The following is a 14779-nucleotide window of genomic DNA, read 5'->3' on the forward strand; positions in this document are numbered from 1 at the left end:
TAAAGAAGCAAAGAGGGAGGAATTCCTTAGGCTAACTCAGGGAGTAATGACGGTTGCTGAGTATGAACAAAGATTTACTGAGTTATCTCAGTATGCCCTTCCGATCATCGCGGAAGAGAATGAGAGGTGTAGGAGATTTGAGAATGGCCTAAGAAGAAAGATACATACACCGTTACCTCTACTTCCAATTGGGTGAATTTCACTCAGTTAGTTGAGACCGCTATCCTAGTAGAACAGAATGTTGCGAGGGAAGATGTACTCCAGCCAGGTGAAGGACAATTTAGAATACCTAGAGAAACGAGAAGTAAAAGATTTAGACCCCTGCTCTCTGGACAGTCAGGTATAGGGAGTTTTGGAGGCACGAGCCAACAAAGCTCGGGGCGAAAAAAGTCAAGACTTGTAACTGGACAGAGTGGTATATCAATAGCAAGTCGTGCTAGCGAGTCAGTAGCTAGTACAGGGAGCAAACCACTTTGTGTAAACTGTGGTAGGCCTCATACAGAAGTATGTTATGGTAATAGGAATGTGTGTTTTCAGTGCAGACAAGCGGGGCATTTCAAGAGAGGTTGTCCTCAGCTAGGTCATGGAGCACAAAGTGAGCAAAGAGGAGTTACACAGCATGTAAACCAACCTAGAGCGACCGGAACTAGAGGAGAGGGATCTGGTATAGCTAAGCAGAAAGGGGTAGCTGGACGACCCCAACAGCAATAGCAGCAGGGTAGAGTATACGCTATAACACACCAGGAAGTGGAAGAGGCTCCAGATGTCGTAACTGGTACGATAACTTTATGTAATCAATCCGCTTATGCATTATTTGATCCTGGTGCTACGCACTCATTCATATCTAGCATGTGTGCATTACATATAGATAGAGTGCCTGAGCGTATGAATGAGGATTTGTTTATCTCTACACCTGTAGGAGATACTCTAGTTGTACATGAGTATTACAGGAATTGTGAAGTAATTCTTGGAAATCAGAGTTTTTGGATTGACTTGATTCCATTAGAATTACTAGAGTTTGATGTTATCTTAGGTATGGATTTTCTAAGTAAACACTATGCCACTATGGATTATTTTAAAAGAGAAATGGTGTTTAGGAAACCAGGTGAAAAAGAAATAACCCTGGTGGGAAGTAAAAGAATACTTCCAGGAAGTTTAATATCAGCAGTGAAGGCTAGGAAGTTGTTGAGTAAAGGATGTGAAGGCTATTTAGCCTATGTAACAATTTCACAGGATAAGAAACTGAGACCTGAGAATGTACCTGTGGTACAAGAATTCTTAGATGTGTTCCCTGAAGAGTTACTAAGTTTACCACCTGACAGGGAAATAGAATTTACTCTTGAGTTGGTTCTGGGTACAACACCTATATCCCAGGCACCATATAGGATGGCACCAATAGAACTAAAGGAACTAAAAGTTCAGTTACAGGAACTTGTAAATAAAAGGTACATTAGACCCAGTGTGTCGCCTTGGGGAGCGCCAGTCTTATTTGTTAAGAAGAAAGACAGTACTCTTAGATTATGCATAGACTATAGACAGTTGAATAAGGTGGCCATTAAGAATAAGTACCCATTACCTTGTATAGATGATCTCTTCAATCAGTTAAAGGGAGCCATGGTGTTCTCTAAGATAGATTTGAGATCGGGTTATCACCATTTGAAGGTGAAAGACACTGATGTTCCAAAGACTGCATTCAGAACTAGGTATGGACATTATAAGTTCCTAGTAATGCCGTTTGGATTGACAAATGCTCCTGCAATATTTATGGACTTGATGAATAGGATATTTCATTCTTATCTGGATCAGTTTGTGATAGTATTCATAGACGACATACTAGTATATTCTAGTAGTGCAGAGAAACACAAAGAACATCTGAGGATGGTGTTACAGATTCTAAGGGAAAATGACTTATATGCCAAATTTAGTAAGTGTGATTTTTGGTTAAATCAAGTCGTATTCCTTGGGCATATAGTTTCAGCTGATGGGGTTAGCATTGATTTCCAAAAGATATAAGCAATAGTTAATTGGGAACGACCCCTGAATGTAATCGAAGTACGTAGTTTTTTTTGGTTTAGCGGGTTATTAAAGGAGATTTGTTGAGGGCTTTTCTAAGATAGCTTTGTCGTTTACAAACCTGACCAGAAAAGAGGCGAAGTTTGAGTGGTCGCCAGAATGCGAGAATAGTTTTCAAGTATTGAAACAGAGGTTAGTGACAGCATCAGTATTAACTCTACCAACACCAGGTAAAGAGTTTGAGGTCTATTGTGATGCATCCCGACAAGGGTTAGAATGTGTGTCGATGCAGGAGGGGAAGGTAGTAGCTTATGCTTCTCGACAGTTAAAGAAGTATGAATGTAACTACCCTACACATGATTTAGAGTTAGCAGCAGTTGTGTTAGCTCTAAAGTTGTGGAGACATTACCTGTTTGGTGAGCAGTGTCATATATTCACGAATCATAAGAGTCTAAGGCATATCTTTGATCAGAAGGAACTGAACTTGAGACAAAAAAAGATGGCTTGAGTTGATCAAGGATTATGACTGTACCATTGACTATCACCAGGTAAAGCAAATGTGGTAGTTGATGCTTTAAGTCGAAAAACCAGATCAGCTAGAGCTAGTATCAATTAAGTGAAGGGTACACTGATTCATGAGTTGTATAATGCTAGGGCAGCATTATCAATCGGTCAAAAAGGAAGGTTACTAGCTTCATTTCAAGTACGTCCTACGCTCGTAAAAAATATTCTACTTGAACAATTAAAGGATTCTGATCTTCAAAATTAGCTGAAGAAGTGGATAATGGATTGAGGACGGACTACCAATTAAGAGCTGACAAAGTGCTATTGAAAGAAGGTAGGATATGCGTACCTAAGGATTTATCACTTAAACAAGCTATTCCAGAGGAGGCACATAGTTCAGCCTATACTATACATCCGGGCAGTACGAAGATGTACAGAACATTAAAGAGATCGTACTGGTGGCCTGGTATGAAAAGAGAAATAGCGGAGTATGTTGACAGGTGTCTAATATGTCAACAAGTTAAACCGGACAGACAGAGACCAGCAGGATTACTTAATCCACTCCCCATACCAGAGTGGAAATGGGAGCATATTACGATGGATTTCCTGTTTGGATTACCTAAGACATTAGCGAGCTATGATGGTATATGGGTAATTGTGGATAGATTGACAAAAACAGCTAAGTTTTACCTGTTAAAGTTACTTATACCCTAGACCAATTAGCCAAGTTGTATGTTGATCGAGTTATGAGTCAGTTTGGAGCTCCAGTTTCAATTGTATCATATCGAGACTCTAGATTTACATCGAAGTTTTGGCCTAGTTTGTAGAAAGCTATGGGAACCAAGTTATATTTTAGTACCGCTTTTCATCCACAGACGGATGGTCAGTCTGAGCGGACAATCCAAACATTAGAAGACATGCTGAGAACATGTATATTGCAATTTAAGGGAAGTTGGGATATGCATCTGTCGTTAATCGAGTTTACGTATAACAATAGTTACCATTCGAGTATCGGGATGGCACCGTATAAGGCATTATACGGAAGACCATATAGGACTCCGATATGTTGGAATGAAGTCGGTGAGAGGAAATTACTAGGTCCAGAACTTGTGCAACAGACATCAGATAGCGTTAAGATTATAAAAGATAATCTTAAGACGGCTCGAGATAGGCAGAAGAGTTATGCCGATAAACGGAGAAGAGAATTGGAATTTGAAGTTGGTGATAAAATATTTATGAAGTTATCTCCATGGAAAGGAATACTCAGGTTCGGTAGGAAAGGGAAATTAAGCCCAAGATATATTGAACCTTACGAGGTAATGGAAAGAGTTGGCCCAATGGCATATCGATTGGGTTTACCTTCAGAGTTATCTCGTATTCATGATGTGTTTCATGTGGCAATGTTTAGAAAGTATATGCCAGACCCTACCCCTGTGTTGCCTGAGCAACCGGTACAGTTAAAAGAGAATTTGTCTTATGAAAAGGAACTAGTGGAGATTCTTGATAGGAAAGAACATGTCTTAAGGAATAAGACAATTCCATTGGTAAAGGTACTATGGCGAAACCATAGCACGGAAGAAGCAACATGGGAAGCCGAAGAGCAAATCAGAAACAAGTATCTGCAGTTTTTTAGTTGACGGACTTGTAGCAAAATTTCGAGGACGAAATTTTTATAAGGGAGAGATCAATGTGAACCCTGAATCCTAATTTCTCTACTTGAGTATGTTCCATACTAAGACTAGTGTGATGAGTAGGTTGATGTGGAAACTAGTGTGGAATGGTAGAGGAAAAAGTGGAGATTTGAAGAAAAGAGGAAATTTGGAAGTTTAACTTTTAGGAAAAATTTGGAAATTTGGCTAAGCATAGAAATTAGTGTGATGATGCGTTGAAAGGGTGGTGTTGATGCGTTGGAAGAGTTGTTGGTGAAGGCATGCGGCTGAAGAAGGAAAAAGGAGATGATGCATTGGAAGGCACACGGGTAGGCGAGGCATGCATGGAAGACAACCCATGCCATGCATCGAGCAGCCTCGGCCAGCCTCCATTCCATGCATCGAGCAGCCTCGGCCAGACGCCTACCCATGCATCGAGCAGCCCGACCATGCGGCCGAGCAAGCGAGTGATGCCCAGCATACGCCGCACGCCCATGCGTCGAAGCAGCACGTCTATACACCGAAGCACCCGACCAAGCATTAAGGCGCCGCGCGCAGCCCATGTGGCCAAGCATGCCTAATGCGTCGAGCGGCCATCGCACCCATGTGTCGAGCGACCAGCCTATCCAGCACGCCTATGCGTTGGTGGCCAGCACCATGCGCCCATGCCAAGCAAGCCGTGCGATGCTACCTAGTAAGCCATGCATCGAGGATGGACAGTCACCAACTAGTTGGTGATGGTTAGCTTTTGCGATGGCTAAGTTGAATTGTGATGGTAGTGATTTGGCTTGCTATATGTTGATGATAGGCTATGTATTGAGTATGGATTATGTATTAAACATCCAAAAGTTGGACGCATACAAAGAATGAGATCAGCAGGAGAACATCATCAAAACCATGTGTCTTCTTGGGAGGAAAGCCTTAAGCCTTAAGAATTTGAGGTGGTGGCATCTGATTGGAAGCTCATGCGTTGGCTACACAAGAGGAAGACACTTAGCTTGCGATGATCACAACATTGCACTGATGAGGTGAGAAGGAGACATTTGGCCATGCAGCCAAGTAGGTGGTGTCAACTCTGGAGAAGGTTTAGACGCTTATAAATAGAACCAAAAGACTTCATTTTTAGTTCACAATTCAGAAATACCATAAAAAGAATGGGAAAGTTGAGCAAACCTTACATTGGAGCCAAATCCATGCGTTAGTCATAGAGGATGCATTGGACAGTGAAGTCTGAAGAGGATGCATCAACTTGGGATGAGTAGTTCTCCCAATTTACTCGTGCGTTTGGAGTGATTCTAAAGCCACCTGAAAGCTTGGAGAGTCTAGTTTTTAGGGTAGGGCTTCTGGAAGAAAAGCTCGAAGGGATCTGGCTAGAACTAAGAAGAAGACAGAAGGGTTAGGCTATTAGATCAGTTTGGGCCAGTCTTGAAGATTCTGTGATTCCGGCCAAACCACGAGAAGTTCTAAGCTCAAAATTTATGGTAAGCTTCCTGATACATTTTAGAATATGTTTATAGAAGGAAGTATCTCAAAATAAGATTCAAAACTATGAGTAATCTAAGTTGTAAGTTGAATCTAGATTCTAGGGGTGAAAAGGGAGCCCGAGGTAGAAAAGGGAGCTACTAGAGTGAAAAGCTCCTAAGTAATCAAGGTGAGTGACTAAAACGTTTTGACTAAAACATTTGCTTAAAACGTTTTGACTAAAACATTTACTTAAGATGTTTGATTACAACGTGTTATAGAAAACATGTTTTAAAGAAGTTTATTCTCGTGCCAGCTAGTTTACAAAGTGATTTCCAAGGAAACTGTGAAATTATGTTTTAAACGCATGCATGTGTGAGAAATTATTGAAAAGCGATTTATAAATATACTCAACATGCGGTAGTACCTTTAAAGCCATGTTTTTATATGTGTTATACTTTACATGCTTTAAAGAGAGAGTCATTTATGACTAGTTTTACTTAAAACGTGATACCGAAGGACATTTGAGAAGGTATTCGCCCAACTAGATACTGAAAGACATTTGAGAAGGTATCTATTGGTACTGAAGGCCACGTGCATGTAGGTAGTTAGAGTCAGAGATTGAGCAAAGGGGTTCTCTCTTGACTAGCAGTTGGTGTTGGGATTGTTTTATCCACAGTAAAGGTTATTCTCGACTGAGAAACAGTTTTACTGTTTTATGATTAAAATAGCTTTATATGTTTCATGCTTGGAAAATATTTATACTGCAGTACAAGTACTGTAGAAGCTTATATTTCAGTTAAACTCTTTATTGAGATTTTGCATGAGAATCAATTATCTTTCTTAAGTCACTCACTAGGCGTAAGCCTGTCTCTTATACACATCTAGATGTGTATAAGAGACAGCTCACTAGGCGTAAGCTCACCCCGTTTTCAAATGTTTTTATTTTTCCCCCCCACAGATAGTGGTCAAATCCTCTGAAGATAGCTATGCATCTGCCCTGCCACTAAAGGATAAAGAGTTTTGTAACCCATCTGTTTAGGTGGTTATTGTTAATATTGTACATGTTACTGTTGGTCATATAGGGACTAGGGTTTTTGGGTTTGAGACTTGTGAATCTAGTGTCGTAATGACTCTAAATATGTTATATTTCTAAATTAATAAATTGTTGGCCTAAAGATATTCTGCTGTATATAAATTATATTTTCGTATCAGAGTTATTCCGTAAGAGTTATTAGGCAGTAAGTGTCAGCCAAAGGGTTGATAACTGTTGCAGTCACGCCCTTTCCTAGGCTAAGAGAATGGTCTGAGGCGGGGTGTGACATACTTTCTCAACATCAAAACATGGAAGACATTATGAACGAAAGACAATGCTAGAGGTAATGCCAACCGATAAGCTACAGGGTCAATTCTTTCCAAGACCTCAAAAGGTCTAATGAGTCTCAGACTCAACCTTTTCTTGCCAAACCTCAGAATACCTTTCGTAGGTGCCATTTTAAAGAACATTTTAACACCAGTCTCAAATTTCATATCCTTACGTCTCACATCGGCATAGCTCTTTTTTCTGCTCTGAGTTGTTTGCATACGAACCCTGGTCTTCTGTATTGCCTCATTCGTGGTCTGCACTAGTTTAGGTCCTAGTAATTTCCTCTCTCTTACCTCATCCCAACATAGAAGACTTGCAACTCTTTCCATATAGGGCCTCGAATGGTGACATCCCAATAGTGGACTGGTAGCTGTTATTATAAGCAAACTCCATTAAATGCAAGTGAGTATCCCAACTTCCTAAAAACTCTATGGCACAGGCACACAATATATCTTCCAATAGCTGATTCAATCGCTCTGTATGCCCATCAGTCTGTGGGTGAAAAGTTATACTGAAATCCAACCGGGTCCCCAAAGCTGCTTGAAGGCTCTTCTAGAAGTTAGACGTGAAACGAGGGTCTCTATCCAACACAATGGACAAGACGCTTCGTGCAATCTCACCACCTCTTTCATGTATATCCGTGCCTACTTATTTACTAAAAAGGTGGACTTTTCAGGTATGAAATGTACTAATTTAGTAAGTCTGTCTACCACAACCCAAATCATAGTGAAACCTTTCTCTGTCCGTGGCAATCCCACAATAAAGTCCATAGACACATGCTCCCACTTCCATTCTGGCACACTCAATGGTTGTACCAACCCTGCTGACTTCTGCCTCGGGGCTTTCACCTGCTAGCACACCAAGCACTTACTTATGAACTCCGCAATCTCTCTTTTCATATCATTCCACCAATAATAACGTTTCAAGTCCCGATACATCTTGGTGCTGCCGGGATGAATCAAGAACAAGGAACTGTGAGCCTTTGACAACAACTCATTCTTAATATCATTATCTACTGGCACGCACAAACGTCCCTGATAAAGAAGACCACCTTCTGTTGATACCGAGAATTCGCCATCCTGGCTTGACTCCACCCTACAAACTCTCTTCTCTAGATAAGGGTCACAATGTTGCATATCAATAATTCTCTGCCTTAGACTCAGTTGCATTGACAACTGCTCTAACTATGTCGTGACCTTTCCCACTACTACTACAATCTTTGCCTGCTCTAGCTCCTTGCACAATTGAGTCTGTCTAGTAATGAGGGCTGCTGAATGAGCCACCTTTCAGCTTAGGGCATCTGCCACTAAATTTGCCTTTCCTGGGTGGTACAAAATTTTGTAATCATAATCCTTCACCAGCTCTAACCACCTTCTTTGCCTTATGTTCAACTCATTCTGAGTGAAAAAGTTCTTTAAACTCTTGTGGTCGGTGAAAATCTGTATCTTCTCTCCATATAAGTAGTGCCTCCAGATCTTGAGAGTGAAAACCATTACTGCTAATTCCAAGTCGTGTGTGGGATAATTTTGTTCATGCTTCTTTAATTGATGTGAAGCATAAGCAACTACTCTGCCCTGGTGCATCAATACGCATCCCAAACCTTTCTTGGACATATCACTGTAAATGAGAAAACTACCTGATCCATCTGGTACTATAAGAACTGGGGCTAAAACCAACCTCTACTTGAGATCTTAGAAACTGCTCTCACAAGCCTCATTCCAAATGAAAAGGGGTCCCTTTCAGGTCAACTGAGTCAATGGGGTGGCTATGTGAGAGAATTCCTTTACAAATCGTCTATAGTAGCCTGCTAACCCCAGGAAACTGCGCATCTCACTGACTGTGGTTGGACGAGCCCAACTCGTAATTGCCTCAATCTTTGCAGGATCCATAGAGACTCCTTCCTTCGATACTACATGCCCTAGAAAGAACACCTGTCTTAACCAAAACTCACATTTAGAAAACTTAGCATACAACTTATTGGCCCTCAACATCTCCAAAACTTTTCGCAAATGCTCCTCATATTTGACCTCTGTCTTGGAATAAACCAAGATGTCATCAATAAAAACAATCACAAAGGTGTCGAGGAATTCCTTGAACATCTTATTCATCAGATCCTTGAACACTGCTGGGGCATTCGTCAAATCGAATGACATCACTATGAACTCATAATGCCCATACCTCGAATGAAAAGTTGTCTTGGATTAGAGATCAATCTTTGAGAACACCGTAGCTCCCTGTAACTGGTCGAACAATTCATCAATCCTGGGGAGGGGATACTTATTTTTTATGATCACCTTGTTTAGCTTTCTGTAATCAATGTACAGACGTAACGATCCATCCTTCTTTTTCACAAATAAAATGGGTGCACCCCATGGTGACACACTAGAGCGTATGAAACCCTTGTCCAACAACTCCTGCAATTGGACCTTAAGTTCCCTCAACTTTGTTGATGTCATCCTGTATGGAGCCTTCGAAATAGGGGTTGTGCCTGGCTCTAACTCAACAAAATCTATATCCTGCTGCGGGGGCAGTCCGGGAAGATCTTCTGGAAAAATGTCTAGAAAATCTCTTACTACTAACTTTGAAGTCAATGTGACTTCAACCTCTCTAGTGTCAACCACACTGTCTATAAAACCCCAGGCTCCTTGGTCAAATAGTCTACTGGCCTTCAATGCTGAAATCACTTTGGGTAGAACCATGGCTCCAACCCTTTTAAACTTAAAACTGGCTCCTATAAAAGGGTTAAAGATGACCTCTTTATGGGAGCAATCTATGCTGGCATGATTAGCAGCTAACCAATCCATGCCCAATATCACATCAAAGTCACGCATATCTAGAATTATCAAGGTCACATCTAATGCATGATTTGCTATCTCTACCTGACATGCCTTTATATTTTTAGTAGCTAACATAATCTTTCCTGATAGAGTGGAAATAGAAAGTGCAAAGAGCAAAGGTTCTGACTCTAACATGGCATGCCTTACAAATACAGAGGATATAAATGAGTGCGAAGAGCCAGAGTCAAACAAAACTAAAGCATGATGCCTTAAAATGGGAAGTGTACCTATCACAACTGTGCTTGACTTCTCGGCCTTGCGCCGAGTGGTAGAAAACACTCTACCCTGTTGTTGCTGACGACTTGGGCCTCCCTGAAATGAGCTTATGGGCTGGCCCCTGGGTTCAGGCACGTTCCTCATTGGGCATTTCTCTGACATAAGCCCCTTTTGACCACATCAAAAACAAACCCCAGAGCCGGCTAGGCAACGACGTCAGTGTTGCCTACCACAAGTAGTACAGATTGGTTTATCTACCTTGACAGTCACAACTTAAGAGCCCTACTGTCCCCACTGACGTGAAGCATTAACTATGTTCTGGTTCATTTGTTGATGCTCAGGAGCCCTTGGCTCATCCTTCCTTTTCTGACTTGTAGAGGTCCCAATCTCGAGCGACTTATTGTACTCTTCTCCCTCCTAGGAGTCAGTATCAATCCTTATGGTGGCCCGAAGTGCCGCAACATATGTTTTGAGGTCTAAGGCATATACCATACCTCGCAGTTCGCTCCTCAGACCCTGGATGAACCTCTCTGTCCTTGTTGCCTCGGTGGCTACTAGCTTAGAAGCAAAGTGGGACAGCTTATCAAATTTCTGCTCGTATTCCTCTACTGCCTGCTTGTTATACCTAGTCTTGGCTGAAAAATACTTCTTATAAAAACGCTCATTTAACTGCTTCTAGGTTGCAAGTTCCCCACCAATATCAATCATTTTCTTTGCTGAATGCCACCAAATCTCTACGTTGCCATTCAGCATGAAAACTGCACATTGGAGCTTGTGCTCCTCTGGGCACCTCATAAAATGGAAAATCTTCTTAATCGATGACAACCACACCTCTGCTTTAGTGGGACCCTAATGATCCATCAAAGGAGCGAGAGTCAAATTTCCTGAAATCCCTCAAATGCTTAGCCTCAAGAGACAGGCCCTGCATATCTTTATTTTGTGGTCGGGCCTACTATAACTGCTCAGGTGGCACCTGTCCTTCTAAGCCTGGTTCTAGGTAGCCTATCCTACCATCGTGTTACGGATCAGCTCCTGCAGTCTTTCCATCAAGGAGGATGCAATGACTTCACTAATTCTTGCTTCCATTGCTTTCTCATCAACTTGGGTCATAGGTGGATTCAGAGCTGTCGGGACGGTTTGACTACCCTCGGCCCCCTCTTCCTACATCCCTGAAGAGGGAGGGTCCTGAACTTGTAGATGTTGCACTTGAGGGTCCTAAACCCCTCTTCTAGCAGTCTTTCTTGCTCTAAGTTTAGGTGCCATGTCCTGTCACGAACTCATAAATTAGCTCTCTACCTCTGGGTCTTTCTCAGAAAACATGCTACTGAAACATTATATCACTAATCTCATATATGTACTGAAAACTTTCATTAGTAGGACATACCTGGCGATGACGAGAAATCTGTTATTGGGCCACAAGGACTACCTAGACTTACATTGTAAGTCAGTCTTCAGAACCTAAAACATGGGCTCTGATACCAACTGTAACGACCTGACCCCCTAGGACTCAAGCTAGGCCGTTACTAAACACATGCATGCATGGAACTTAAAATGACACCCTTTTATAGTGAAATAAATGCTAAATAAATAAGGTAAATTCAAAAGACCTTCATTAAATTCAAATATTAAAAACAAACAATAGGGTACCTATAAATCATAAATGATAATAAATAGGTCTGGAAACAAATCTTAATAGTAAGTTTCAAACATCAAAGCTGAAAGTTGAAAAACATGAAAAGAAATCTAAATATCATGAGCGGAAGCATAGAATTGGTCCCAGTGGTTGGATCACGGATTCTGTTTGTTAATCGCTGGCGCATCTCTACCTTTACTTGAAACAACAACATGAGAAAAGATGAGTATAAAATACTCAGTAAGTAACCCCACTACTGGGGTCAAGCTAGCCATCTATGTCCTCTAGATGCCTACTTTTAGTGGAACATATAACTTCTCTCGTCCTCATGAGATACATACATACATGAAAAACTGTTTTTTATCCTAATGTAGTTAAGTATGCCCACTACCTCTAGTAAGCCCCGTAGGACCCACAACCTCTGGTGAATCTCGAAGGAAAGCACCACCTCTAGTGAATCCTGAAGGAAACACGACCTCTGATGGATCTTGAAGGAAACCACCACCTCTAATAAATCTCGAAGGAAACACGACCTCTGGTGAATCCCGAAGGAAACACAATCTTTGGTGAATCCCGAAGGATAACAATACCTCTAGTGAATCCCGAAGGAAACACAACCTTTGGTGAATCCCGAAGGATAACAACACCTCTAGTTTATCCCGAAGGAAACACAATCTTTGGTGAATCCCGAAGGATAACACCACCTTTAGTGAATCCCGAAGGAAACACAACCTCTGGTGAATCTTGAGGGAAACACAACCTCTGGTGAATCCCGAAGGATAACACCACCTCTAGTGAATCTCGAAGGAAACACAACATCTAGTGGGCATCTAACTAATCAGTGAGGACATTATCACAATCTTAACATCACAAGTATCACAACATGGTTCTATAACATACATATACGTCTCAACATCATAGTTCTACGGCATACATATACATCTCAACATCATGACTCTATAACATACGTATACGTCTCAACATTCTCAAATCAACTACAACCTCATGAAATCAAATATTATCCCATGCTAGCATTCAAGTATCTATGTGAACAATTAATCTTTCAGATCCTCATATAAGAATATACATCGGTTATACTATACTATCAGTCTATCATGCGGTCGTTTTGTCATAATATCTATCTATCATGCTAGCATACATCTAGTGGCTGGCCCATGGGCAGTTTCCAGTAGTGAGATTACTTACCTTAGTCGAAAATTCACAAATAAAATTAGACCACCAAACGAAACCAGAAACTCCAAGTAACGACCCTAAATTAAGAACACAACCAAGCTTTACAATTAGTACCCAAGCCTAATTCCAACACCTCAAATTGCCATGAACCAAACAATCTTACCCATAAATTAATGAAACCCCTTCCAACCCTCCTCGACAACACCCTTTTGGCTTCCAAGCTTTTCCTACAATCCCACTTTAAATCTGAACGAAGCATATCAATGATTGAACCACGATACCATGGCCAAGAGATTTAATGAAAAACAAAAGAATACCGACTCACCAAAACTACTATATCTGGCGAAACCCAACGATGACGGCAGCGGCAGATAGCGGATAGAGGGTGTGGGCAGAACGGACGAAACAATTCGGTGCTGGCTAGACGAATGACGTGCTGTAGTGGACGGACGCGCGGCTGATCTAGCACACGAATGGTCAGCTTCAGAGCTGGTAGTATCCGGCGCGACGTCAATATGGAATAGCTGGGCAGATCTGGCGCGAGCGAACCGGTGGGTGACGCTGAGCGGCTGAGGCTGAGGCAGGGAGGGTGGCGCAGGTCTTCGGCTAAGAGTTATGGCGTCGCTCGGCTTGTTCATACGTGAAAGTTGGTACGGCTTCAATGACGGTTGGATGCGAGTGGGACGAGCGGTCGACGACGCCGGACTTTAGGGTTGGGTGATATGGAAAGAAGAGATAGAGACAGGGTGGCTGCACGTGAAAGTTGAGGGGAAGGGAAAGGGGAAGAAAAAGAAAAAAAGAAAAGAAAAGAAAAGGAAAGAATTTAATAAAAAAATAGTATATTTTATTTTATTTTGTTTTGTTTTATTCTTTCCTTAATCCATATTATTTCTTTAAATTCCCTCCCTTTCCAAGATGGAATTAATTCTTGCCATCAATTTCCAACATAAATAATTTCCAAACGTCAATGATTAAATTTCTGCAATTACACTTAAAGTCCAAAATTCAAAAAAAGCCCTCAATTAATAAAAATTATTGAAATTACATTAATATTAAAAATTCGGGGTGTTACAGTTACTCCCGGAGACATTTTGATAATTTTTCCAATTTGCTTTAAAAAACTCCATTTTGACTCCAATGTGCCTTAAATGCTCTAATATGCACATATGCTTGATTTTATATAAATATGAACATTTAAACACATTAAACAACTTAAACCAATAAGATTAGAAAGGCTAATATAGCTTATATAGGGAGCTATCATCTCTTTAGCAAGTTCAGATTACTTTGACTACTGTGGATACTTCTTTCCTTTTCCTGTGAGGTTTAAGTTGTTATGTTCATTAGTTCTCTTCTCGTCTTGTGCTTTTTCAATGCACCTGGTGTCTCTTTTGATTGGTTCCTTTAGTTTGTCATGTAATCATTTTATTGTCATTATTGAAGATAATGACACTCATAATCCTTCGTCTATGACATTAGTTTAAACCTCCTCCCCAATTGAGGCTCATGGAGTTAGTTGTGCAATCCAATAATAAGTTTAGTTGTTTTTTTATTGCAAACATGGGTTTTTATCTTGGTTTCATCCTTTTGTCTTGTGCTTTAACCTCAAATTATAATTTTCATTCTTTTTTTTTAATCTTCTACCACATTTGCAATAATAAATTGTTACTATCAAGATTTGAAATGTTTATGTGCAGAAATATTTTTAAAAAATTATAAAATTAAAAAAATTAATAAATAAAAATATTATACTTTTTAAACTAATTAACATATTTATTATTTATGTTAGGTAACATAGTACATATTTTCTAATTTTTGTTAGGATGTAATAAAAATGTCGATAATGTAGATACAATAGGATGTTGCCAATGTTTAATGAACATTTGGTTGGATATTAAAATGCAAT

At 40.5% G+C, this 14779-nt stretch overlaps 1 protein-coding gene across 1 annotated transcript; it reads right to left on the reverse strand.

Moving 5' to 3' along the window:
• Positions 1-8732: 8732 nt before the first annotated feature.
• Positions 8733-9146, reverse strand: LOC120080205 (uncharacterized mitochondrial protein AtMg00860-like). The gene has a single exon (XM_039034784.1). The coding sequence runs from the start codon at positions 9144-9146 to the stop codon at positions 8733-8735; it is 414 nt and encodes a 137-aa protein (XP_038890712.1).
• Between the last annotated feature and the right edge of the window lie 5633 nt (positions 9147-14779).

Source organism: Benincasa hispida, chromosome 1 (genome assembly GCF_009727055.1).
Source record: "Benincasa hispida cultivar B227 chromosome 1, ASM972705v1, whole genome shotgun sequence".
Lineage (NCBI taxonomy): Eukaryota > Viridiplantae > Streptophyta > Magnoliopsida > Cucurbitales > Cucurbitaceae > Benincasa > Benincasa hispida.